Below are 27,651 nucleotides of genomic sequence, written 5' to 3' on the forward strand. Positions count from 1 at the left end.
TCTGAACTTTCTTATTAATTGACACTTGCCTATTCATACATCAGTACCACATTGTTTTAATTGCTGTAGCTTTGTAGTATGTTTTAATACTTTAGAAACTCCCCCTACACACACACACCACTCTTTTACAAACTCCTCCTACACACACACACACACACACACACACACCATTCTTCTTCTTTAGAATGTTCATGGCTATTCTTGTGTATTTAGTTTTCCTAATAAATTTTAGAATAAATTCATCTAGCTCTGAAAAAAGTCATAGTATTTTTTAAAAAATTGAGTAAAATGTATAGCTGTGCATAAAGTGAATTGCCATCTGTTGTGTTTTACTGGCTTGCCTGAGATAGAATAGGAATATAAATATCAAGCCTTGCATTTCTGTTAGGGAAACATTAATTGCACAAGATTTAGTCATTTATTAAACAACTAATTTAGCCTGTGTACCAGGCAATATTTTATATACTTCAGAGAAAACAAGCAAATAAATCATAGCCAATTTCTAGCATCAGGCTCTTACCTGTTTGTTAAGATCTAGCTTGGCATCCATCACATCATATGAAGAAATTTGACTTTCAGCTGACCACCAGTTCCATGTGTGCCAATTTTTACATGGTTGCTAAGAGTTATTATAATCTCCGGTTGAATTAGAGGATGTGCAGAGAGGGAGAAGTGGAGCATAGTGACAAGTGGTTTAGGCTCTGGAGGCAGACAGCAGGGTGTGAATTAGGTGCTATATGACCTTGAGAGGTGTTGTAGCCTCTTTGAGCTATAGTTTCCTTAAGTGTTAAGTGGGGATATCAATTGTAACTAACTTGTGGGGTTGCATGTGAGGCCTAAATGAGATAATCTAAAGTGCTTTGCACCTTTCCTGCACATGCTGGTGTTCTGGAAATGTTACCTGGTATTTAAGTTGGTAATCTGACTCTGCTGGCCTCATGGTATCTGATTTATTATGTTTAGTTCCTGATATGATTAGCTAGAAGAGGCAGTAGACGATATCTCGAAGAGGGCAGCCAGATGATCGGGAAAGGGGGGTTGCCTAGAAACACTGAAGAAATGGTAGGCCTCTTTACTAGAAGAGGGAATACTAACATGAAACAGTAGCCATTGATTGGTTGGTTGATTGATTGATGGGTCTCACCCTGTCACCTAGGCTGGGTTGCAGTGGTGCAATCATGGCTCACTTCAGCCTCCACCTCCTCAGCTCCAGTGATTCTCCCTCAGCCTCCTGAGTAGCTGGGACCACAGGTGGGCACCACCATGCCCAACTACTCTTTTAAATTATTTGTAGAGATGAGTCCTTGCTAGGTTGCCCAGGTCTGGAATTCCTGGGCTCAAGCAATCCTCCTGCTTCAGGCTCCCAAAGTGCTGGAATTAGAGGCAAAGTATCTAGGTATCCGGCCTAGATACTTTGAATTGCTTTGGAGATAGAGATGGGGAGACTCAGACCAGGTAATAGAATCAACCTCACATGAAGAAAAAAAAAAACCAAACAAACAACTTTCTGGACCAGGTGCCCTGGCTCATGCCTGTAATCCCAGCACTTTGGGAGGCTGCAGTGGGCATATCACTTGAGGCCAGGAGTTCGAGACCGACCTGGCCAACATGGTGAAACCCCGTCTCTATTAAAAATACAAAAATTAGCTGGGTGTGGTGGCGCACACCTGTAATCCTAGCTACTTGGGAGACTGAGGCATGAGAATTGCTTAAACCTGGGAGGCAGAGGTTGCAGTGAGCCAAGATGGTGCCATTCCACTCCAGCTTGGGTGATGGAGCGAGACTGTGTCTCAAAACAAAACAACCCCTCACCAACTTTCTGGCAAGTACATCTGTTCAATGATGGGATGATTCTGTAGTGAGCTCCCTGTAAGAAACGTTCACGAAGAATCTGGATAGCCACTTGTTAGGGATACAACAAAAAGAATTTTTGCATTAGGAAGATGAGGCTAAGTGATGACTAAGGTGTTTTCCTATGAATTTCTAGTATACATGTACACATATGCAATCATATATATGGAAAATTCTCTGCATATAGCTTATCACTTCCAAAAAACCACAGTTCTTTGAAACCTTATTTGATCCTTTTTTGAGTTAGAGGATATTGCAATGCACCTTGGGGTCCTTGTGAACGTAAGTGATCATCAAAGAGGTGAAGAGATGGTGAAATAGGGAGACTTGGGGACTAGTGTGTTTCACTTCTGTCTCATTGTCTATTATCTCAGAGAGAAGACCCTTAGCTATGAGCCCTTCTTGCTTCCTACTTTGAGCATGAGCCTTTAAAAGAATGAGCACATTACTGGAAGTTTTCTGCCTCTTTAGTGTGTATGAGCTTTTTGAAAGAAGGTGCTAGTCATGTCTAGCAAACAAATGACAAATTTAAAGAAAAGGATGTGACCCTATAAACTTGGCCTTGCTGCATTTAGCCCCAACACTTTTTTTTTTTTTGAGACAGAATTTTGCTGTCAGGCAAATTTTTTGCAAGGCTGGAGTGCAGTGGCATAGTCTTGGCTGACTGCAAACTCTGCCTCCCGGGTTCAAGCGATTCTCCTGCCTCAGCCTCCCAAGTAGCTGGGATTATAGGTATGCGCCACCATGCCCAGCTAAATTTTGTATTTTTAGCAGAGACAGGGTTTTGCCATGTTGGCCAGGTGGATCTCGAACTCCTGACCTCAAGTGATCCGCCTGCCTCAGCCTCCCAAAGTGCTGGGATTACAGTTGTGAGCCACTGCGCCTGGCCCCAACACATTCCTGTTATGTTGATCTTTCCTGCTACTCTTTTGTTGCAATAAATGTAAATGTAACCACAGTATGTTAGAAAAACTTGATAAAGTTATGTAAAAAAGGTAGTGTTAATATATTTATTTCGGATTCATCCTGATTTCCTTTGGACAGGCATTAATGACTTGCTGTACTTTTCAAAGTCATGTTTTGTAAAACTTTTTGCTGTCGCCCAATACATGTAGTGTAACATTGTAGATACCATGTTAGCCTATTAAGTGAAAAACCTAGCAAGTATAAATAAAATTCTCATTCTTAGTTGATCTTTAAAGTATGATTTGTGCATCTTCAGTGAATGATGAACCCACAACAGCCACTGATCCCGAAGAGCCTTCCGTTGTTGGTGTGACGTCCCCACCTGCTGCACCCTTGAGTGTGACCCCGAATCCCAACACGACTTCTCTCCCTGCCCCAGCCACACCGGCTGAAGGAGAGGAACCCAGCACTTCGGGTACACAGCAGCTCCCAGCGGCTGCCCAGGCCCCCGACGCTCTGCCTGCTGGGTGAGTAGTCTTCTGTCCCATAACAGATCTCTCCTCCTCAAAGACTGAGGCTCCTTTACGGGGGTGGAAACAACGTGGTTATTTATTACCTAGTGGCTAGTAGCCTCTGGGGAGGCTGCTGTGCATTGAAGCAAGGGAGGTGTGGAAGAACTGCTTGTTCTACATAAATCTTAAAAAGAATCTCAGTCGCCTGGGGCAGAATCAATGCTACCTTGTACCGTGACTTGAAATGAACAGCTTGACTCAAAGAGTGTGGCTTTTACGGAACAAGGAGCTCATTTTGCTTTCCTGAATCATTGGAGGATGTTCGCCTAGATCCTGCCTAGAAAACAGCTTTTCCCTCTTGAATTTTATCTTATCAGCCCACGGAGGAGTTGGGTTTTAGGCTGTGAATATTGCTGTATGTTATTCTCATAATCGGGACTTAAGTTAACATAAACTACAAGTTTTCTTGCCATCCTTTTTTTTTTTTTTAGAGATGGAGTCTTAATCTGTCGCCCAGGCTGGAGTGCAATGGCACGATCTCAGCTCACTGCAACCTCTGCCTCCCGGGTTCAAGTGATTCTCCTGCCTCAGCCTCCCAAGTAGCTGGGGCTACAGGTGCACACCACCACACTGGCTAATTTTTTTGTATTTTTAGTAGAGATATGGTTTCGCCCTGTTGGCCAGGCTGGTCTCGAACTCCTGACCTCACATCATCCACCTGCCTCGGCCTCCCAAAGTGCTGGGATTACAGGCAGGAGCCACGACACCCGGCCCTCTTGCCATCCTTTAGTTCAGTCAGATGGCGTGGTGGCTCACGTGCCAATCAATTCCATTGCTTTGGGAGGCTGGGGTGGGAGGATCACTTGAGGCCAGGAGTTTGAGACCAGCCTGGGCAATATAGTGATATCCTGCCTACACACACACACACATACACACACACACACACACAAATGTGGGCACAGTGACCTGTGCCTGTAGTCGTAGCTACTGGGGAGGCCAAGGTGGGAGGATTGCTTGAGCCAGGAGTTAGAGGCAGCAGTGAGCTATGATCACACCACTGTACCCGAGCCTGGACTACGAAGCGAGACCCCTGTCTCAAAAATAAAAATTAAATCTGACAGCAAAGACCTTGGATGATAAGAAGACAGCCCCTGTAAGCCAAAGGGAAGTTCAAGTTTGGTTATATGGTGAGTGGAGATTACAAGCATGGACCTGTGAATCAAACAGCTCTGGGTTTGAATCCCCCCACCATGTGACCTTGGCCGAATGACTTAGCCTCTTGATAAGGTGGAGATAATCATCATACATATCTCCCCAGGAAGTTAAGGGACTCAAATAAGATGGTGAACATGAAGCCCTCACTGATTGGTGGGTGTTACACCTGGTAAGTGATATTTTCCAAGTGGTTGTGAAGGGGCCCTAAAGGAAGGGAATGCTTCTGAACCGGGAGGTGAAGTCCTTTCTTCGCAGCTCTGATCATGGTTGGGGCCAGTTTTCACTGCCTCTCCTGGTTATCAGTTTGGTGTGGAGGAAACCCACATCTGTGTCACTCTAGTTGCTGGTGATCTGGTTGACGATGACTTGGTGGTGTGTATCCTGTGAACCGTTGTGATTCATAAAGGAAAAAGGAAGGGTGTAAGGCCTCTTACTTGACTACAAGGTGCTGTATTATTCTTTTTTTCACTCCCTTATCCCATCTCCTTATTCTGTTATTAAGCCACTTTCGTTGTTGTTGTTGTTGTTGTTTGAGACAGGGTCTCACTCTGTTGCCCAGGCTGGAGTGCAGTAGTACAGTCTTGGCTCACTGCAGCCTTGACTTCCTGGGCTCAAGCGATTCTTCCACCTCAGCTTCCCAAGTAGCTGGGACTACAGGCGTGCACCACCACGCCTGGATAATTTTTTTTTTTTTTTTTTTTTTTTGTAGAGACAGGGTTTTGCCATGTTGCCCAGGCTGGCTTAAGCCACTTTCAAAAACCCAGTTGTCAAAACAAAAATCTTTTATCGGAAGGCACATGTGACCTTTACTACGTACGTATTGTTTTCCTAGCATGCGCCATGCTACCTAACTCCCGTCTGTTCAGAAAGTCCTGTTCCACATACCTGTGTACCTCAAACCTGGAGAGAATTGGCAGGATTGAGAGGCAGCTCTGGGATGTTTTTTTGTGAGGTTTTTGATTTTAGTGAAGGTTAAAGTGAAAAGCTCACTAATCAATTGCTTTGTGTCCAGCTACTCCCTATAGAGATATTTCTCTTTTGTATGTGGTAAGGAATACTCGAAAGACCTTTGTTTGGTTTGTAATTTCAAGCCTGTATGTTATAATTTGGGGGGAACAGAGCAGAATCATGTTGGCAGAAAGGAGAGAAAATGGCCGCCTGTGTCCCCAGTGAGCTGTTTGTTTTCTTTCCGCTGAGCGAATGCCTGGAAGGCCGGCCTCACTCCTGTGTCAGTCACAGGCAATTAGGGCTAATGGCTCAACATGTCTTTATGTAGGGCGTGTGTGAGGGTTACTGTTCTCGGGGATTGGGCACTTCCTGTTTCCAGGCAGCTGGAAAACTCCAGGCTCTGAAAACGCTCTTTATTCTAAGTCTGGCAGATCGAGCAGCCCAGGGAAGCCGATTCCCCTCCCTCATCCTGCCAGAGGCTGCAACATGTTTCTGAGGTAGAGCCTAAACAGCATCTTTTCCTTGGGGCATTTAGAACGTGATGAGGCCCACGTGTGGGCCTGGGGAGGCTGCTCCCCACTTGAACATGTACGATGGTCCAGAGAAGGGTGTCGGAGACCCAATTTTCCAACCCAGATGGCTTCCACGTGCTCTTCTCTAAGATGGCTAGGAGGGCTCTGTGGGCTGACTCAGGGCCTGGAGATCGTCAGCCACCTACCTGGAGACTGACTAGCACTGCTGAGTGTCAAGAGGGAGCACGGCAGGCTTTTGGTTGGCTGATGGAAGCCAGAGAGAGTACTATTTCTGCCAGCGATCCTTCCAGTTCATAGGCCTGCCAGCCCCACCCCAGTTTACTTAAAAGTTTAGGAGATCCAGGCAAGGCGGGTTATTAATTTACCCCTGGTGTTCCAGAGTCAGGGGACCAATGAGAGAAGGAAATCTGTCATTTCTAATTCCAGTGCCAACAAAGGGTGTGTTGTGGCAAAGGGATTGGAGTGCTATCTCTTAGGAACTGCATCTTCTTGAGTTTGCAGAATGCCTTTATCTTTTATGAGGATATATAAATGCAGCAGCTGAATTGAGTATCTACTAGTGCCCAAGTTCTATATTCGAGGTTTTACACTGTTGATTCTTTCATTAGACAAAATATCTGTTACTATTTAAGAGACAGCAGGTCAGGTGCTGGGTATGGCAGATGCAGTGCTAAACAAGAAATGGTTCTTGCTACGAGACTGTTTCATGATGCGTGCTCTGGTCACTCAGTTCTCCCCCTGGCTCGACTCAGCCATTCCCTTGGCTGCCTCTGGGATCTGATGCTAAGTCCATATCTGCCTCTTGAGCCCAGTTCTCTCCTGACTCACTGCCTGGACAGTTCCATGTAGCTATCTCAACCCAACAGAACTTATCATCTTACCCATCCCATCCGGGCTAGAACCTGGTCCCCCTCCTGGGAATGTTGCCACCATTTGCCCAGGTGACCTTCAAGTCATACATCTTTCCCCTGACCCTGACATCCGTTCAGTCATCAAGCCCTGCCTCTGGGCCTCCAGACTGTGCTGTCTCAGCTTCCCATACTGATCCTGCTTTGCATTTATCACAGGTGTAATTTGCATACGATTTATTAAGTGACCATCTCCTCCACCATACTCTAGGTGCCATACCGGCAGGGATCGTGTCTTTCTTATTTGCCTCTGCATGCCCAGCACCTAGCACATATGTACCTAGCCTGGCACATAGTGGGACTCCAGGAAATAGTTAAATGAAACAATGATTCTCTCTTTTTTTTTAATTTAAAATTTTATTTTATGATTTTTCTTTTAATTATACTTTAAGTTCTGGGGTATATGTGCAGAATGTGCAGTTTCGTTACATAGGTATACACGTGCCATGGTGGTTTGCTGTACCCATCAACCTGTCATCTACATTAGGTATTTCTCCTAATGCTATCCCTCCCCTAGCCCCCCACCCACCCCTGACAGGCCCCGGTGTGTGATGTTCCCCTCCCTGTGTCCATATGTTCTCATTGAAACAATGATTCTCTTAAACAACTCTCAAATCTGCCCACTTGGCTACATGCTTTTGCAATATTCCAGACCAAATTACCATGATCTGTCACTCGAGTGACTGTTCTTACCCTTTCCCAATCTATTTTAACTTTTCTTTTTTTGAGACATTGTCTCACTCTGTCACCCAAGCTGGAGTGCAGTTGTGCAATCTTGGCTCACTGCAGCCTCAGCCTCACGGGCTCAAGTGATCCTCCCACCTCAGCCTCCTGAGTAGCTGGGACTACAGGTGCCTGCCACCACACCCAGCTAATTTTGTTTATTTTCACAGAGACAAGGTCTCCCTATGTTTCCAAGGCTGGTCTCAAACTCCTAGGCTCAAGCAATCCTCCTGCCTTGGCCTTCCAAAGTGCTGGGATTACAGGCATGAGCCACTGCGCCCGGCCCTGTTTTAACTTTTAAAAATAAAACTCTGAGCATGACCTTTCACCATTTAGAATGCTCCAGTGGCTTCATATTGTCTTTGGGGATAAATTCCCAAATCCTTAATAAGGCCTAAAAAGGCCTGTGTAATATGACCCCACCTACCCTTCAAGCCTTCGGTGGGATCCACTCCACATCTCTGCCTAAGCCACGATAACTTAACTTTAATTTGACAAATGCATCACCCTCTCTCCGGACTTAGGATCCTCCCCCATGCTGGTCACTCTTTCTGAAACCTTCCTTGCCATCTTGTCCATTAATTCCTATACGTCTTCAAGTGTCAACTTAATCAGTAAATCCTCTGGGACTCCCTCCCGGATCCCTGGTGGACAAGAAAAAGTGTGTCCTTCCTCTGTCACTCTTCTCACACCTGTCATTGCTTGTTTTCTGCCTCTCTGCTATTCTTGGCTCTGCACATCAAGGTGGCCGGGAGCCTGGCACAGAGTGGGCCCCCAAGACATGTTTGCAATGAATGGATGAGTGCTTTAAATGCCATCTTTCTTTTTCTTTCCTTCACCTAGATGAATGTTTTTTGCCTCTTTGATGCCTCAAAGAAAGAACAGCTATGACAGCAATATTGCATTTTCTTCCCAAGGGCAAGAAAGTTGAGCCTAATGCTGTCATTCACTGGCTTGACTGGCTTTGGGTTCAAATATGCATCTCTCATAGTTCAGAATGCTGTTTTTTTTGTTTGTTTGTTTTTGTTTTTGTTTTGTTTTTTTTGAGATGGAATGTCACTCTGCTGGTCCAGGCTCCGTCTCCCAGGTTCAAACAATTCTCCTGCCTCAGCCTCCCAAGTAGCTGGGAGTACAGGCTTGCGCCACCACGCCCAGCTAATTTTTTGTATTTTTTAGTAGAGCCAGGGTTTCACCATGTTGGCCAGGCTGTGCTCGAACTCCTGACCTCAAGTGATCCACCTGCCTCGGCCTCCCAAAATGCTGGGATTACAGGAGTGAGCCACTGCACCCAGCCCTCAGAATGCTCTTCTCTGTTCATAAAGGATCGCTCTTCCTGCACTGGCAGATACTGTGCAGCACGGCTCCTCTTCACTGAGGCATTTGAGCTAAGCTTGATTGCTTTCTGGGCCCTCCAGGGGACTCTGTCTTTCTAACTTTATCTTCTCAACTCATCCAATCTCCCTCACTGAGTGACAGGAGCAAGGTTCTCTTGGGGATCTCATGGCTGTATTTTTCAGGTTGCTGCATTTTTTTTTTTTTTAACTGAGATGGAGTCTCGCTCTGTCACCCAGGCTGGAGTGCAGTGGCAAGATCATGGCTCATGGCAGCCTCAAATTCCAAGGCTCAAGTAATACTCCTGCCTCGGCCTCCCGAGTAGCTGGGACTACAGGCGCATGCCACTATACCCAGGCTATTTTTTTTTTTTTTGGTAGAGATGAGGGTCTCACTCTGTTGCCCATGCGGATCTCAAACTCCTGGGCTCAAGCGATCTTCCCGCCTTGGCCTCCCAAAGTGCTGGGATTCCAGGCATGAGCCACCGCACCTGGCTGCATTGTCTTTTTGAAATATGCAGCAGATGAGACTTTGGCCATATGTGGTTACACACGTCTGCACGTTTTAAGAACTGAAGGCTGCTGAAACCTGGGCTGAAGATGTCCAAATACAGCACTCCCCATCCCTTTTCTCTGTCCCCATCTGTAAACTCTCCTGCTTTCCATAGCTTTTAAATTAACTAGCGTGAAAGAAGCCAACTGGAAGGGTATGAAGTTTTCAGGTTGCAAACGTCTGTGAAAGAAGGGGTGCCAGGAAGGTTTGAAGGGGCTAGTGAGATAGTCGTTCAGGCCGTGGGCAATGGGAAGCGAGGCTGCTTTGGTCTGCAGGCCCTGTATCTGTTTTTTCTCAGCGCTCAGCCCACTTTGGGGACCCAATGCTTATTATCAATGAGCCAACTGTGTGTACATGGCTTAGATAAACTCCAAGTGTGTCCCTTACAGTCTTTGCAGCTCCCTCGGTCCCACACACACAGAGGCACATTATTTTGCCCTGGCAGCCAGCTCGCCACTGTGGTTTCTTACATAACGGAGGGCGTTGTGTTTGGACTGCCGACTTACCTCAGCTCTGCCATTTCACACCATGCTTTTTCTCCCGCAGCCATTGGCTGCCCCATCTGTTTCCTGCCTCCGAGTGGAATTAATTGAGGAGGGATGTTTTCTGGATCTTTCGGATTTGCCATCTCCTCTACCCCCCTGCCCAATTATGGATATCCAGAGGCACTCTCTTGAGATGGCCCTTAAGACACTATCAAGGACGACAGCCTTGTAAGAGTTCTTGGATGTTTGTTTGTGGGGACACTCTAAGAGATGTTGGAATTTGGAACTTCTCTGCTAAGTTATAAACCAGGCGCTGCCATTGAATTTCATTCCAAACTCAACTTCAGCACTAGCCAAAGAGTCTTACCCAAGGAGTTTTAACACTGAGCTTCTCAAAACTATTTGTGAGAAAACAGTCCTTTTTGGTTGTTGTTTTGTTTTAATTTATTTTAAAATAGTCTGTCTATTGTGAATCCTTTTATTCTATACTCTGTTCAATGAGACGAATCTATTGAGCACATATGTGGATATTACAGCAATGTCAGATCGGTACAAAAGTTCCTAAAGTGGGCCAGGCTCATGCCTGTAATCTAGCACTTTGGGAGGCCGAGTCAGGAGGATTGGTTGAGTCCAGGAGTTCGAGACCAGCCTGGGCAACATAGCAAGACTTCGTCTCTACAAAAAATACAAACAAAAACATCAGCTGTGTGCACCTGTGATCCTAGCTATTCTGGAGGCTGAGGCAGGAGGATCGCATAAGTCCCGGAAGTCGAGCCTGTAGTGAGCTGTGTTCAAGTCACTGCCCTTCAGCCTGGATGACTGAGTGAGACCCTGTCTCAGTTAAAAGAAAAAAAAGTTTCTAAGTGCTTAGAAACTTCAGTACTTTTCTGGTCACAGAACAGTAACAGTTTGGGCTGTGGACCATTCTTTGAGTAGCATCAGATTAAAGGATTACACTGAGCGTCTGTGTCTTTCCTCCAGTTTGTTTCTTTGCTTAGTATGGTTAGTTTGTGACTCTGCAGGGATTGTTACATGCTTAGGTCACATGGAATAGTGTGTGTTTCTGGCTTCCTCATCACCATCTCAGAACTTAAACTCTTATTTCCAAAGATTCTACTGTTGTCGGAGGCTGGGCCATGAGATGTTTTCACCTTATGTGTATGTATTCATGCATAATTATTCATTTTCATTTCTACTGCACTTTCTTTCCTTTTTTTGGAGACAGGGTCTCATTTTATCACCCAGGCTGGAGTATAGTGGCGTGATCATAGCTCACTGCAGCCTCAACTTCCTTAGCTCAAGCAGTTCTCCTGCCTCAGCCTCCCAAGTAGCTGGGACTACCATGCGCCACCATGCTCAGCTAATTTTTGTACTTTTTGTAGAGACAAGGTCTTGCTATGTTACCCAGGCTGGTCTTGAACTCCTGGAGGCTCAAGCGATCCTCCTATCTTGGCCTACCAAAGTGCTGGGGTTACAGGTGTGAACCACTGTGCCCATCCTTACTGCAATTTCTTGAGAGCTCCTCAAGAGTAAAGAATATTGTGTCCGTCTTTGTGTTCCCTGTACCCAGCATACAACTTGGCTTCCAAAGAGAGGGAGTGATGTGTTACATGAGTGGGAAAATGATATCACATTCTCAGTGGCCCTTAAAAATTTTTAAAGTTTCTTTCTGATCTTATTATAAAAGCCCATTGATGGAAAATTAGAAAAAAATAGGAGGTGGGAGAAGAACAGTACATAATAACAACAGTTAACAAACAGCCCCCCAGAGCTGACCATTGGTATTTCTTCTGCAGCTTGTGTGTTTTTTTTTTTTTTTAAACACTAACTACAGCTACCGTGTATTCTAAGTGTTTCTAAGGTGCTGGGGACTGCCCAGTTTCCTACATGGATGATTTCATGCAGTCTTCCCTCTGTGAGAGAGCTACTTTTATCCTCATCTTGCAAGTGAGGAGAACTTAAGCAATTTGGCTGGCACCACATATACAGATACACGTATAACACACATCTACCAAAAGTTGATAATCTTCCAGTATATGCTTTTAAAATCCATTCGTTTTTATTGTAAAATATTGTAAGCATGCAGATACAAATGGAGAAGAATGTAAAAAATACCTGTGACTCATCATCTTTGGCTCTGTGCTGCATTTGCTACGGGTCTCCCCCCGTCTTTTTTTTTGTTTGTGTGTTTTGTTTTTGAGACAGAATCTGTGTCACCCAGGCTGGAGTGCAGTGGTGTGGTCTCAGCTCACTGCAGCCTTGACCTCCCAGGCTCAGGTGATCCTCTCGCTTCAGCCTCTCGAGTACCTGAGACCACAGGCACATCCTACCATGCCAGGCTAATTTTTATATTTTTTGTAGAGATGGGGTTTTGCCGTGTTGCTCAGGCTGGTCTTTCCTGGGCTCAAGCAATCTGCTCCCCTAAACTTCCCAAAGTGCTGGGGTTACAGGTGTGAGTCACTGTGCCCAGCACCTGAGGAGGTCTTTTTTTAACCACCTCTTTTTAACCCCTTGATGTATAAGATGTTACCAGTACAGCTGAAGGTTCCATGAACTCTCTGATCTCATTCCCTGTATACAGTGATACATGGAACTTGGGACATGCATTTAAACTGCTATACGGTATTCTGTTACATGAACAGATAAAAATTTATCCATTTACTTGTTTCTTGACAGCTATAAAGAATGGCTGCAGTAGGCCAGGCGCAGTGGCTCACGCCTGTAATCCCAGCACTTTGGGAGGCCGAGGTGGGCGGATCACAACGTCAGGAGTTCGAGACCAGCCTGGCCAATGTGGTGAAACCCCATCTCTACTAAAAATACAAAAATTAGCCGGGTGTGGTGGTGCATGCCTGTAGTCGCAGCTACTCGGGAGGCTGAGGCAGAAGAATGGCTTGAACCAGGGAGGCGGAGGTTACAGTGAGCCGAGATCGTACCATTGCACTCTAGCCTGGGCGACAGAGTGAGACTCCATCTCAAAACAACAACAAAAAACAAAACAAAACAAAACACAATGAAACAATGGCTGCAGTAAAGTTTTCCTGTGCATGCCTTTTTGTGTACGTGGTTTTTTCTTTTTCTTTTCTTTCTTTCTTTTTTTTTTTTTTGAGACAGAGTCTTGCTCTGTTGCCCAGGCTGGAGTGTGCAGTGGCACAATCTCGGCTCACTGCAACCTCTGCCTCCTGAGTTCAAGTGATTCTCCTGCCTCAGCCTCCCAAGTAGCTGGGATTACAGGCATCTGCCACCATGTTTGGCTAGTTTTTGTTTTTTTAGTAGAGACAGGGTTTCGCCATGTTAGCCAGGGTGGTCTCAAATTCCCAACCTCAGGTGATCTGCCCACCTCGGCCTCCCAAAGTGCTGGGATTACAGGTGTGAGCCACCACTCCCAGCCAGTTATTTCTTAAAGGTTTGTACAGCAACTGGAATTTCTGCATTATAGGAAATGAAGATCTTCAACTTTAGTAGGTATTATCAAATTGCCTGAGTCACCTAACCAATTCATACTCCTGTGAGCATGCATAAGCATTCCTGCTAAAACTTAGTGTTGTCAGATTCGTTTCATGTGGGCCAGTCTAATGGGCATGAATGGTACCTCTTTGAGGATTCAGTTTGAAGTTCCCTGATTACTATTGAGATTGAACCTCTTTTTACATGTCTTTATTAGGTTCTTTGGTTTCTTCTTTTATAAATTGCCTATTTATTTTTGTCCATTTTTTTATTTGTCTTTATATATATTTATTTTTAATCTGCAGGATTCTTTTTTGTTGTTGTTTTTGTTTTTTTTGAGATGGAGTTTCACTCTTGTTGCCTATGCTGGAGTGCAATGGCGCAATCTTGGCTCACTGCAACCTCTGCCTCCCAGGTTCAAGCAGTTCTCTTGCCTCAGCCTCCTGAGTAGCTGGGATTACAGGCATGTGCCACCACTCCCAGATACTTTTTCTGTATTTAGTAGAGACGGGAATTCACCATGTTGGTCAGGCTGGTCTTGAACTCCTGACCTCAGGTGATCCACCTGCCTCGGCCTCCCAAAGTGCTGGGATTACAGGCATGAGCCACCACACCCAGCCAATCTGCGGGATTCTTAATAATGCTAGGTACAAATTGCTTCTCAATTATACGCATTGCAAATATTTGCTCCCAGTCTGTGGCTTGTCTTTTCAATTTGCTTATGGTGCCGTTTATTGTACAAGAGTTAATAATTTTAAATAGCCAAATCTGTAATCTTTTTCATGTGTCTTTTGTGTTTTGTCTAAAATTCTTCCCTACTCCTAAGTTACATAAAAATGTTACAGGCCACACTTGGTGGTTCATGCCTGTAACTTTAGCACTTTGGGAGGCTTAGGCAGGCAGATTGCTTGAGCCCAGGAGTTCAAGACCAGCCTGGACAGCATAGTGAGATACCCATCTCAGCAACAACAACAACACAAATTTTATACACATTCCACATTTTATTTATTCTGATATGCATGTTATTTCACATTTTAACTTGTTTAAAAAATCAAGATGTGGGCTGGGCGCAATGGCTCATGCCTATAATCCCAGCACTTTGGGAGGCCGAGGCAGGTGGATCACCTGAGGTCAGGAGTTCAAGACCAGCCTAGCCAAGATGGTGAAACCCTGTCTCTACTAAAAAAATACAAAAATTAGCCAGGTGTGTTGGTGCATGCCTGTAATCTCAGCTACTCGGGAGGCTGAGGCAGGGAATTGCTTGAACCTGGGAGGCGGAGGTTGCAGAGCCAAGATTGTACCACTGCACTCCAGCCTGGGTGACAGAGTGAGACTCCGTCTCAAAAAAAAAAAAAATCAAGTTGTGATTTATAGGCACTGGGGTGTCATAATTTAATTGGCAGTTTTTTTTTCTTAGTGTTATGTTTAATAATCTTACAATCGATGGCATTTTAGATTTGATGAAAAACAATATATAATTTCTAAACAAAATTTTGATTGTCTTAGGCATATTACTTTAAACTTGCCTTTTCTACCCAATATATTGTAAGTACCTGAACAAGTCAATATTTATCTACAATGTTATTTTTAAGGAATGAATACCCATTATAGGAATAACATGATTTATTTGATTAACTCTCCATTTGGGGGTGTTTAGGTTGCTTCCAGTTTTTCTGTAACTGCTGTAATATGACGTAACAGATGCACTTATAGCTAAATTTTTGACACCTAATTATTTCTTTGGGATATGTCCTAGAAGTAAAGTAGCTGAGTTAAGGGCCATTCACAAGAAAAATAATTAAACGGTATTCACATAATAAAGGTTTTTTGGCCAAATTGCCCTTTGGAAAGACTGTACCCATTTTTGCTCCCATTGATCATTCTTGATAGTAACTATCCCTATACTGCCAACCTTTTATCTGCAAAAATGTTAAAAAGAATTTTTTAGAGGCTGGGTGCAGTGGCTCACGCCTATAATCCCAGCACTTTTGGGAGGCCGAAGCAGGAAGATTGCTTGAGCCCAAGAGTTCAAAACCACCCTGGGTAATATGGCGAGACTCTGTCTCTATTTTTAAAAAAGATAATTAAAAGAATTTTTTATAGATGCATATATTTTAATGTTGCCAACTTTTTTTTTTCTTTGAGACAGAGTCTTGCTCTGTCACCCAGGCTGGAGTGCAGTGGTGTGATCTCAGCTCACTGCATCCTCCGCCTCCTGGACTCAAGCGATTCTCCTGCCTCAGCCGCCTGAGTAGCTGGGACTACAGGTGTGTGCCACCATGTCTGCCTAATTTTTTGTATGTTTAGTAGAGACGGGGTTTCACCATGTTGGCCAGGGTGGTCTCGAACTCTTGACCTCAGGTGATCTGCCCGCCTTGGCCTCCCAAAGTGCTGGAATTACAGGCGTGAGTCACCGTGCCTGGCTAGTGTTGCCAACCTCTATTGAGGAGCTTTGGTAAAGATAAAAAAGATAAGAAGAAAGACTTAATTCAGGAGCTTTGGTAGCTGCTCCCATGCCATCCTGTGTTTGGAGGCATAAAGTGCTGGTTGTTGAGTTATTAAAAGGTTAGTGTGCTTAGATTTAAAGGCTAGTTCCTTATTTCAGGAAGGGTCCTTCGGGGAAGGACTGAGTTTAACACATTTCCTACCCAGTTTACAAAGGACCTACTGAAGCACTAAACACAGTGCACAGGAATTATGTTCCACTGCAGACAGATTGCTGACTCATAAAACAGCCTGAAAACATCCCTACAGAAGAAATAAATCTTATGGTTCTCCCCGGAAGTGGCCAAAGCTTGGAGGAAGAATAGGACTTGGCTCAGAAACATTTATTATAGGAGCATAGAATACAAAAATGTGATTTTATGTAGCTTTTGCCTGTGGGGCATTGAACTTCTGAAGAGGCAGCCTTAAGAATACTTGAGTACTTCCAGTGTATTCTTCTTAAGTTTAATTTTTGTCTAAGTAACCAGCAAGACATCTTTTCTTTAGGATGTGAAAGGGTTCAGGTGTGGTCTTATTTCCTTTTCTTTGAGATGGAGTCTTGCTCTGTCGCCCAGTCTGGGGTGCAGTGGCGCGATCTCAGCTCATTGCAAGCTCTGCCTCCCGGGTTCATGCCATTCTCCTGCTTCAGCCTCCCGAGTAGCTGGGACTACAGGCATGTACCACCACGCCCGGCTAATTTTTTTGTATTTTGAGTAGAGACGGGGTTTCACATGGTCTTATTTTCTAATGGAGAGAGTGGGTTTTGATTGAGTTAGCTTTACTAATAATGCCCAGTGCTTGTGTCAATGAAAAGTAAGCAAATTAATGAATAATACAAGCTGATAATGCTCTTACCAAGACTGAAATTTTGACCATTTTGGTATATCAATTTATAAGGGCCACTTGAAAAGAATTTCTATTAGCCAGGCATGGTGGCGAGTCCCTGTAATCCCAGCTACTCGGGAGGCTGAGGCAGGAGAATCACTTGAACTTGGGAGATGGAGGTTACAGTGAGTTGAGATTGCACCACTGCACTCCAGCCTGGGTGACAGACCGAGACTTCGTCTCTAAATAAATAAATATATAAATAGAGAATTTATCTAATATTCACTTGAACTCTTTGCCCAGCTTTAATCCCTTTTAGCTTAATCCTATTCTTGGTGAAATGTTGATTTGGTTCAAACAGGTGAATCTGACCAAGAAATATGGTGATCAGAATGGTTGAACACACACTGTAACAACGGGTAATTGAGCATTAATTTCCTGAAGACCTTTGGGAAACCTTTGACAAGAAAACATGGTTCAGGAGACCAGATGATTTCCTGTCTGATAACATGAGAGAGATGCTGATGTTATTCTAATAATGAGATGGAGATGCTTAGCCTTTAACCTGTGAAGATGGCAATTGTGAGTGGATTGGGACGTAGGATTGGAACATGGTTCATATACAACTGAACCAAGGGCAGCTACAATCCATCAGTGCAAAGGTAATTTAGGGAAAAGAAAAAGTACCTAAGATTAATTGCAGTCAGACGCAGACTGCTTTTAAAGTACTTTGAAGTACAAAGACCTCGTGTAGTCCATGATCCAACCAAATGTTACTCATTGAAGGCCAAGGAGCAATGTGTTGGGTAGGGACTGAAAACAAGCTTGGTGCTTTGAACACTGTTCCTGAGAGCATCAACGGAAGCTATCGAGGGGGACAGGAGATGACCCATGTGACCAAGATGCAGTGTTGAGACCCATGGGTAGTTTGATTGAAAAGCCTTTTAATCTCAGTGTGAAGGAGTTGCTTATAAGTGACAGAAATATAACCTCTGACAGGGATGCGCTGATGAAAAATTGATACCAGTGTCACTTTCTTGGCATGGGGGGGACCAAACCAAGACAGTCGGAGGCTCCATCTATGTGAGTCAGCGGCCACTGAGGAGGAACGGGAATCAGGAGGCTCGTCTGGTTGGTGATAGAATCCACCGACTGTGCTGCCTGAATGAAGGGGAGAGATTTGTGTGAATTATGAATAGCCATGCAGGTGAGGGAGGAGTGAGGTTCTGTGAGAAAGGGAGGCAGGCCAGGTCATGGATCAGGGACGACCCGCAGGGACATTTAATCTGAGCAGGGGTCCAACTGCAAAAGGAAAAAATGATATCAAAAAAGGTGATGGAAGAAAGGTCTTGTTCCTCTGGCAACTATTCTTCTCGCTAAGCCAGTTGAGGGGGTTCATAGAAGGACATTGAGCTTTGCAGGACAATAATAGTCCCTGAAAGAGAGACTTTCATTTCCAGCATCAGCCGTGATCAAAGATGGAAGGGTGGGCCTTATCTGGGCCTGTGTCCTCTGAAGACCTGCTGAAACTGTTGAATATAAGGGAAGAGGACTCAGCACTGATTTCATTTCTGGCAGTGTGTGGGAATACCACTGTGTCAATTACAGACATTTATTTCATGGAATTTGAAGCATTAGCCTACCTTCATATTAAAACGTTAGCCAAAGTGTAATAAAATCAGTGTTTCTCTGCTTGTCTCAAATGAACATAAAAGATGTCAAAAGTGGAGACTGCTGATAAGATGAAAGTTGAAAGAATTTTTGGAATAAAAGAAAAATGGCCGGGCGCAGTGGCTCACACCTGCAATCCCAGCACTTTGGGAGGCCGAGGAGGGTGGATCACAAGGTCAGAAGATTGAGACCGTCCTGGCCAACATGATGAAACCCCATCTCTACTAAAATACAAAAAAAATTAGCCAGGTGTGGTGGCGCATACCTGTAGTCCCAGCTACTCAGGAGGCTGAGGCAGGGGAATCGCTTGAACCCAGGAGGTGGAGGTTGCAGTGAGCCGAGATTGCGCCACTGCCCTCCAGCCTGGCGACAGAGCAAGAATCCGTCTCAAAAAAAAAAAAAAAAAAGAAAAAGAAAAATGTGTTTAAGTTTTGTTTTTAAGCTCCAATTGCTACAACAGATATTTTGTCTTTATAAAAGGGGCAGCCCACCCAAATATTAGAGTTTTCCAAATAGTGACTGAAAAATGAGCGTACTAGTATTAGGGCTTTTGTGCCACAAAACTACCCAAAGAACTGTTTTCAAGGAAGGGAAGGATGCAGCTAAATTCTTCGGGAGTGCTGGAGAGTTCTCAGCTACTTAAATTGCATTAGGAGCAGATGTTATAAAAGAGAGGCTTGCTACCATTGGCGCTCAGTGCTTTCATTTTTTAATACTTATCCTTAAGCCAAATATCTTTCTCAGGACTTTCTTCATTTCCAAATTCAGATGAATAAAGAGGGTATCAGATTTGCTCCTCTGTTACCAAGCAGACAGAAGGTATTTGGAGAATTGCTGTGAAGCTACAGTATGTCGGCTGTCTTCTGTGCTAGAAGGCCCTGCCAAATCCCCACAGACGAAACACCAGCCTCTTGAGCTGGCAATATTGTTACTCCTTTGCTTTTAAATCAGAAGGGCATTCAGAGGGAGAAGATCTTTAACTATACCCAGTGCGCATTTTCTTTTTTTTTTTTTTTTTTTTGAGTTGGGGTCTATTGCCTAGGCTGGAGTGCAGAGGTGTGATCACGGCTCACTGCAGCCTCCAACTCCTGGGCACAAGTGATCCTCCTGCCTCAGTCTCCTGAGTAGGTACGATTACAGGTATGTGCCAGCACATCTGACTATTTAAAAATTTTTTTGTTATAGAGATGGGATCTTGCTATGTTGCCCAAGCTGGCCTCAAACTCCTGGTTTCAAGTGATCCTCCTGCCTTAGCCTCCCAAAGTTCTGGTACTGTAGGCATGAGCCACTGTACCTGGCCCTAGTGTGCATTTTCATCTGGCCACTTTTGCCAGATCCTGCCCTTTTGGTAAAATACTAAATGAAATATGAAGATCTCCCTTTTGCAGTGGGAGGAACCAGGGCATCTGGGTCAAATCCCCAGGAGTCTCATCAGTCAGAGCCTTGAGCAAGAATGCCCGGGAGAGAAAACATCCCTACATGCTATTTAATGGTGTTTGTCATGTTAAATAAGTAAGCAAGAGGCCGTTAGCCTGAAGCTGTCTCCATACTTCCAGTTCTTACATAGCAAACTACAACCTAACTTAGTACGTAAACCAACCAAAACCCAAATTAGGAGTATATGTTTTTTGTAACAAATAGCTGGGTTCCAGCCAGTCACAGGCAGGCAGCTGATCAGATCACGCCCAAATAAGGCAGACACCCAGCTGTAGCTGTTTAGATGATTTCTCTACCTTGCTTCCGTGTTCAGCCTCTAAAGACTTGCCGCTCACACTGCTTGGCAGCGCTCTCTGAGCCTCTCCTGGTTCTGAGTGCTGCCCAGTTCCTGGATCATTCTTAAATAAACTTGGTTAAATTTATTTTGTCTAATGTTTGTCTTTAAATAGTAGCACTCTGGTCCTCAACCAAGAGTTGTCTGCTTTGGGGGGTGTGTAGAACCTCCAGATCTCACTGTTCTTGGGGCCAGCCCTCCTAGTGGTGCAAAATGTGTACCTTCTTCCAGGAGATCACATCTGAGCAGAAGATTGTGATTAAAATGGAGCCTAGAAATGTCTGTGGACCCATTACAGGTTGAGCGTTCCTGTTCTGAAATGCCCCCAAATCCAGAACTTTTTGAGTTCTGACATGATGCTTAAAGGAAATACTGGAGAATTTAGGATTTCAGGTTTTCAGATTAGGGATGTTCAGCTGGTATGCATTCTGCAGATATTCTAAAATCTGAAAACAAAAAATCCAAAATCTGAAACACTTCTGGTCCCAAGCATCTAGAGAAGGGGCTACTCAACCTGTATAATTCCTCCCTAGTCATCTTGATCCTACCTCAATGCCAGTGCTAGGGAAGGCTGCTCACTTTGAGATCAGGATTGGGAAGCCACCTGGCACATGGCCATGTAGTAGAGTCCTTATAAATTTCAGTTCATCTTCCTTTTCTTCCCATTCTTCCTTTCAGCAAAGCATGGTGAAACTCATGGGCTTGGGGGGCAGAGCTGAGTTTGAATCCCATTGAAGAGTTACATAGTTTCTCTGAGCCTCAGTTTCCTCAGTGGTGATGGTGATTCCACCTTAAAGGATGAAGGCAAGGATTGCATACATGGTGTTAGCCTGTAGCTCGTGGTAGATTCTCAGTGGGTAATGGTGCCTCCTCTGCTTCTTTCTTACCTTGAAAACCTTATGTATCTGTTTCTTTTTCTTTCCTTTTCTTTTCTTTTTTTTTTTTTTGAGACGGAGTCTTGCTCTGTCGCCCAGACTGGAGTGCAGTGGTGCGATCTTAGCTCACTGCAAGCTCCGCCTTCCGGGTTCACGCCATTCTCCTGCCTCAGCCTCCCAAGTAGCTGGGACTACAGGTGCCTGCCACCATGCCCAGCTATTTTTTTATATTTTTAGTAGAGACGGGGTTTTACCGTGTTAGCCAGGATGATCTAGATCTCCTGACCTTGTGATCTGCCCGCCTTGGCCTCCCACAGTGCTGGGATTACAGGTGTCAGCCACCGCACCCGGCCTTACGTATCTGTTTCTGGACTAGCTTCTGAGGGGCTGATCAATGCAGTCCACTAACCAGACATCCCAGTTTAAATAAGAAATGGCAGTGAGTACAGGTAATATCTATCAGTATAGATACATCAGGCTTAATAGTAGAAGTTAGGACTTTTTTTTTCATATACAGTTAGCTCTGCTATAACATATGTGCTCCTAAAAGTCAGCACGTGATGCAAAATTATGCAGTTAAAAACCATAGAGGGTAGGCACGTTGGTTTGTGATTCCAGCACTTTGAGAGGCTGAAGTGGGAGGATTATTTGAGCCCAAGAGTTCAAGACCAGCCTGGGCAAAGCAAGACCCTGTCTCTACAAAATAAAAAGATTAGCTGGGCCTCGTGGCATGCACTTGTTTTCCTAGCTACTTGGGAGGCTGAGGCAGGGGTATCACTTGAACCCAAGAATCAGAGGCTGTAGTGAGCTATGATCACACCACCACACTCCAGCTTGGGCAACAGAGCAAGACTCTGTCTTTAAAAAAATAAAAAGAAAAATATGTTAAAAGGATAAAAACCACAGGGCTTGTGGGGAAAAGTGAGTAGGAACGTAATACTAAAAATATTTGTCAATGACACATTAAAAAGGAACCTAATAATGATAGCAGTTTTACACATGTTAAATGATTACGAAATAGATAACACTACAGTAAATATGGCATTTTCTCTTGAGAAGACCTGAAGTTTGCTTGTGGAAGCAGGTGTCAGAAGTTGGAGCTTGTGAGTATTACTGTGAACGGGTGCATGGAGGGCTATCTGAAATCAGATGGGAGTTGTAACTCCAGATGTTGACGGTGTAGCCTATTAATACATTGTAAACTGAGGAGGCTGCTAGATGCCTGTGGGTTTTGTGCATTCTTGTGTAACTAGGTTTAGCTGGGGGAAGTCTTCTGTGTTCATCTAGTGTTTCTCACAGACAAAATCATGCATAAGCAAATAGAATTCCCATTATGCTCACATCGTCCGCTTCTATATCAATAGCATTGGAACAAATTTGCATTTTCAAAGCAAGCATTACCGCAGAACTGACTGTAGTAGCTTCCCAGAAAAGGTCAACTTCTCCTAGACAGTACCCAAAAGTAGAAGTAAATAAATTCAGTGTAAAACATAAAGGCCCACAGCACCATTAATATCCTTGAGAAAGTGGTAAGCATTATATAAATACATTTTTGCATCCTTTATATATAGGTTACTATATTCTGGGTAAGTAGAGTTATTGTCAGACTGCATGCAAATAACAGGAGTGTGGGGATAAGTGGTCCTTGGCTGTATTTTGTACTGATCGGGCTTGTGTATTATCTCTGAATCACCTGCTACCTTGGCATTCTTTCAGTAGTGCACATAAGCCACCCTCAGCACCTTGATCTTATATTAGCTTACAAACAGATTTGACTTCATAGGTAGAGCAGTATAAAATAACAATATGTTGTGTTTCTGTATTCACCCAGATCTCGTTTAAGATACTCTGTAAATGAATCTTATATTACAAAAATAAATGTGAGCATGAATATATATGATGCTCGGAGGAGAGGGGTAGTCATAGAACCTGTGACTTTAAGCCGGGTGCGGTGGCTCACTCCTGTAATCCCAGCACTTTGGCAGGCCAAGGTGGGTGGATCGCTTGAGCTCAGGGGTTCCAGGCCAGCGTGGGCAACATGGTGAAACCTGTCTCTACCAAAAATTAAAAAACAAAAATAGCTGGGCATCGTAATGTGTGCCTGTAGTCCCAGCTACTCGGGAGGTTGAGGTGGGAGGATTGCTTGAGCCTGGGAGGTGGAGGCTGCAGTGAGCTGAGATTGTGTCACTGCACTTCAGCCTGGGCAACAGAGTGAGACCCTGTCTCATTAAAAAATAAATAATAATAAAGAATCTGTGACTTTAACAGGTTGGGTAGACGAAAAAGCCTGGAGGGCCTATAGATGATCTTTTGGAGGGGTCTATGAAACCCAGAAATTGCAATACAAATTTTTGTCCTAAGTGCATTTTGAAGGGAAAGGGTCCTCAGCTTTCATCATGTTCCTAAAGGGACCTTTGTGAAATGGTGGAGAAATGCTGAATTTTTAAAAAAAAATCCATGGAATATATATTCCTGTCAGTCACTTAGGGAAATTTAGAGTGATCTATAGTGGATCCTGGTCCATTGATTCCATACAGGGGAGCTATTATAGTTTCTTCAAGAAGCACTCCTGGCTGGCACCCTCAGCCACAGCAGGAACTGGCTTCGCCATTGGGTCGGCCTCGCATGTCATCTTTGATGCTTCCTGTAAATTAGCCACATGAGTGATGAAGGTCTTCCTTTCTAACAGGGGCCTATGCCTTTCCACTGTGTGTCTCATGCTACCCTTGACTTTATTTTTCAGATGGGAACAGCGAGAGCTGCCCAACGGACGTGTCTATTATGTTGACCACAATACCAAGACCACCACCTGGGAGCGGCCCCTTCCTCCAGGGTAAGTCATCAACTGAGAAGACCTGAGACTCTGGAACTGACACCATGAGTCACCCAATGGCTTCTTGAAACGGTCCCTTTCTGCAGAGGTAGCATAGCACAGTGACGTTTATTCCGGGTCACTTGATTGCTTTTCCTATCCACTTACCTTAATATTGCTCCCATGTCTTAGGACATATTAGAATTATTAGAAGATCTCTGGGAAACAAAAGGCGCATGGGAGGCCAAGATTTAGAGCGTTGATGCGTTCCGCCGTACCCTATGCCCAGCCTGTCCCTAAAGGCAGAGTGCTGCTTATTCGGCAGGGCTTCGTGAGAATGCCGCCAAGTTATCCAAAACCAAAGGATGAGAGAGGCTTCCAAGAGAGGGAAGACTGTCCAAGTTCAAGGAGAAGGGGTTTGGTTCCCTGTCTGCCAGGGACAGAAAGTTCTTTCCACATGTGTCTCCTGGTCCCGAGAGCTTTCAAAAGGGGATGTATTCTGCTCCAAGAAAGAATCACCTCCCAGTAAAGTAGCCATGAAGGGCTCCTGTATAAAATATGCACACTTCCCCTGCCCTGAGTTTGTGGAGGGAAAGGCTGTCGGAAGTAGGGACTCTCAGGAGAGCCCATGTGCCCTGTTTGGTTCAGCTGTCAGGCGTCTGCCACACACATCCCACTTCATCTTCTGGTCCCATAATTCTCCATGGATGGGCTGCTTTTAGCTCCAGTTTTCCAGTAGAATGCTTGAGTTTTCCTTTTTTCCGTACCTCCTGGAGGATGAAACTCATAACCTGTCATCATCAGTGCTCACTCTGTTTTCCACTTTGACTTGAAGTCAAATGAAGTTACCGAAGTTAAACATGGACTTCTCAAATTAGAAAAAAACAAACAACAAAAAAACAGGTTAAGTGTTTTGTTATGAAAATTATGAAAATGTTCTTATTATTATGAAAATTTCAAATAGATATAGAGAGAATAATGTTACAAACCCCCACATACTCAACATTTAGCTTCAAAAATTATCAACTCATGGCGGGTTTTGTTTCATCTGTACAAACTAGTCGGCACACTATGATGGCCTGTGGACAAAATCCGGCCCTCTGACTGTTTTTGTAAATAAGGTTTTATTGGAACACAGCCACACATATTTGTTGACTTATTGTTTTTGGCTGTTTTTGTACTTCATTGGCAGAGTTGAGTAATTGCAGCAGACTCTATGGCTTGCAAAACCTAAAATAATTACTTTGTGTAGCGCTTTATAGAAAAAATTTGCTAACTCCCGATCTGTAACCCCCAACCTATCCGCCACACCCTGATCTAGGTAATTTTGAAGCAAATCCCGAATGTCACATCATCTATCCATATTTCACTATGTATTTCTAAAACATATTCTTTTATTCAAAATAAAACTCTAATATCATTAACAGTATTTTGTTTATATTATCAAATACCCAGTCAATATTTGACTTTCTATAATTGTGTCACAAATTAAACATTGACTTTAACAGTATGTATTACACACTTGTACTTTGTGTACTTTATAACATGTGCACTTTAAAACAGCAGGAGCTCTGTGTACTGTGGCTTTTTTTTTTTTTTAGACGGAGTCTCGCTCTGTTGCCCAGGCTGGAGTGCAGTGGTGCAATCTCCAGCTCACTGCAACCTCCACCTCCTGGGTTCAAGCGATTCTCCTGTCTCAGCCTCCTAAGTAGCTGGAATTACAGGTGCCCGCCACTATGCCCAACTAATTTTTTGTATTTTTAGTAGAGACAGGGTTTCACCATTTTGGCCAGGCTGGTCTTGAACTCTTGACCTTGTGATTCGCCTGCTTTGCCTCCCAAAGTGCTGGGATTACAGACGTGAGCCACTGCGCCCAGCCTACTGTAGCTTCTTCTTAACCTCTCTTGTCTAGGAGGGACGTAGGCCTTGACCCAGTGAGCATTTGCATGGAATTTAAGTAAAGATATTCAGTGGTACCTTCTAAGGATCGCTGGGGACTTGCTCTCCTCCAGGTGTTGAGGTGGGACACTACTAATCAAGCTGTCTTATTTCAGGGTAGTTTTCATGTTTTCCTGGGAGATGGCTCACCTGTACGCCCTGCATAGCTTACTAGTCCTTCCTGAGTTTTAGGTCAAGAACTTTGAGCCTCTAGCTCTCATTTCTGCTCTGTAATCACAGGGGATCCAGAGAGAACAGAATGAATGCTTAAGCTTTCATTTCTCATTAATGGCAGAAGTCCTGCCTCCAGGGAAGTATTAACCATGGTGAAAACAATTTTGAAACTACAGATGGAGCCATGATCTCAACAGACCTAGTCCCTGGGGAGCAAGATTGAACCACCGATTCACTTAATCATGGCCGTCCCTGCATAGGAAACCCACAGGAAACTTGTATGAGAATGGGTCCTTTTATCCGGGAGCAATAAGTATTGGACCTAGTAGCTCAGGGTGAATGCATCCATTTGCTCATCAGTCACTCTTAAGCAGTGTTCAGACCACAGGTAAGCAAAGAGTGATCACTGTGAAACAGGAGGATTGAGGAGGCCTCACAGAGGGAAGTGGCTCCAACTCTTGCAAGAAGATGATCCAGGTTGGGGGGACAGTGGAGGTGGCTGCCTGCATATGGGAAGGGAAAGGATGTGTTTGGGGAAGGATGCATGGGGTGGTTATGCTGGAGTGGAAGGGTTGTATGAAGTAAAGAAGGTCCAAGTGTGCCCGGCGGGGCTCTCAGGTTTGGGGGAGATGCCCACCAGAGCCAAAGAGGGTGGAAGGGCTGACTGGGCCTCCAGTCACTGTTCTGTGCAAGATTTCAACTGAAATAAAGAGTGCAATCATGCTTCTTAGAAGGGGAAATTCACCACAGCAGAGTACTTTTAGTTAAACATGTGGCTTGAACATGTGTTTATTTCTATTCTTCCTGAAAACCCACTAAAATAGTAATAAAGGTATTAAAAAGGCATAAACCTTCAACAATAAAGGGATGGAAGAGGAGAAACAGCATATGGGAGATGTTAATCAAAGTTTAGTTTCTGATAGATAAATGGCAGAGCCGAGAGAACGAAACCCACACCTGCAGGATGAGGAATCCACCAGGAAGCCGGCTGATGTGCACCATGGGGCTCTGGAAAGCCTCAGCGATTAGAGGCACCAAGGATGGGTGTGGAATGAGATTAAAACCTTGGCTGGGCTCGGTTGCTCACGCCTGTAATCCCAGCACTTTGGGAGGCCAAGGCAGGTGGATCATGAAGTCAGGAGATTGAGACCATCCTGGCTAACACGGTGAAACCCCATCTGTACTAAAAATACAAAAAATTATCCAGGCATGGTGGCACACACCTGTAGTCCCAGCTGCTTGGGAGGCTGAGGCAGGAGAATTGTTTGAACCCCAGCGGCGGAGGTTACAGTGAGCTGAGATTGCACCACTGCACCACTCTAGCCTGGACGACAGAGCGAGACTCCATCTCAAAAAAAAACAAAACAAAACCTCATTGGTTTTAGATCAGTTGGAAGATGAGTTGGAAGTTTGTGCAGGGAGTTAGATTCACACACACACACACACACACACACACACACACACACACACACAGCCTCATGACTGCCTCTGACATTGAGAAGCTGCAGAGAGAGTGGGAGGACCAGGTCTGGGGACACAAACTATAGCTGAAGGCCAGGATGAACTCAGAAACAAGAGATTAAATGCGGATGCTATCTCCATTCCCCAGGCTGAAAATTGGAGGGTAGTTTTGTTTGTTTGTTTGTTTGTTTTTGCTGGGGAAAGTGATAGTCTAAGAAAAAGAAACAT

General features: G+C 44.4%; 1 protein-coding gene across 6 annotated transcripts in view; it reads left to right on the forward strand.

The window, feature by feature from the left end:
- The window catches only part of WWP2 (WW domain containing E3 ubiquitin protein ligase 2), a 179,422-nt gene that overhangs the window by 122,627 nt on the left and 29,144 nt on the right, over positions 1–27,651 (forward strand). For all 6 annotated transcript variants that reach the window (XM_016928596.4, XM_063796307.1, XM_016928595.4 and 3 more), the window contains 2 exon segments: positions 3,074–3,284; positions 23,782–23,871. In XM_016928596.4, coding sequence (XP_016784085.1) covers positions 3,074–3,284; positions 23,782–23,871 — 301 coding nt within the window.

Source organism: Pan troglodytes, chromosome 18 (assembly GCF_028858775.2).
Source record: "Pan troglodytes isolate AG18354 chromosome 18, NHGRI_mPanTro3-v2.0_pri, whole genome shotgun sequence".
In the NCBI taxonomy this organism is placed as follows: Eukaryota; Metazoa; Chordata; class Mammalia; order Primates; family Hominidae; genus Pan; species Pan troglodytes.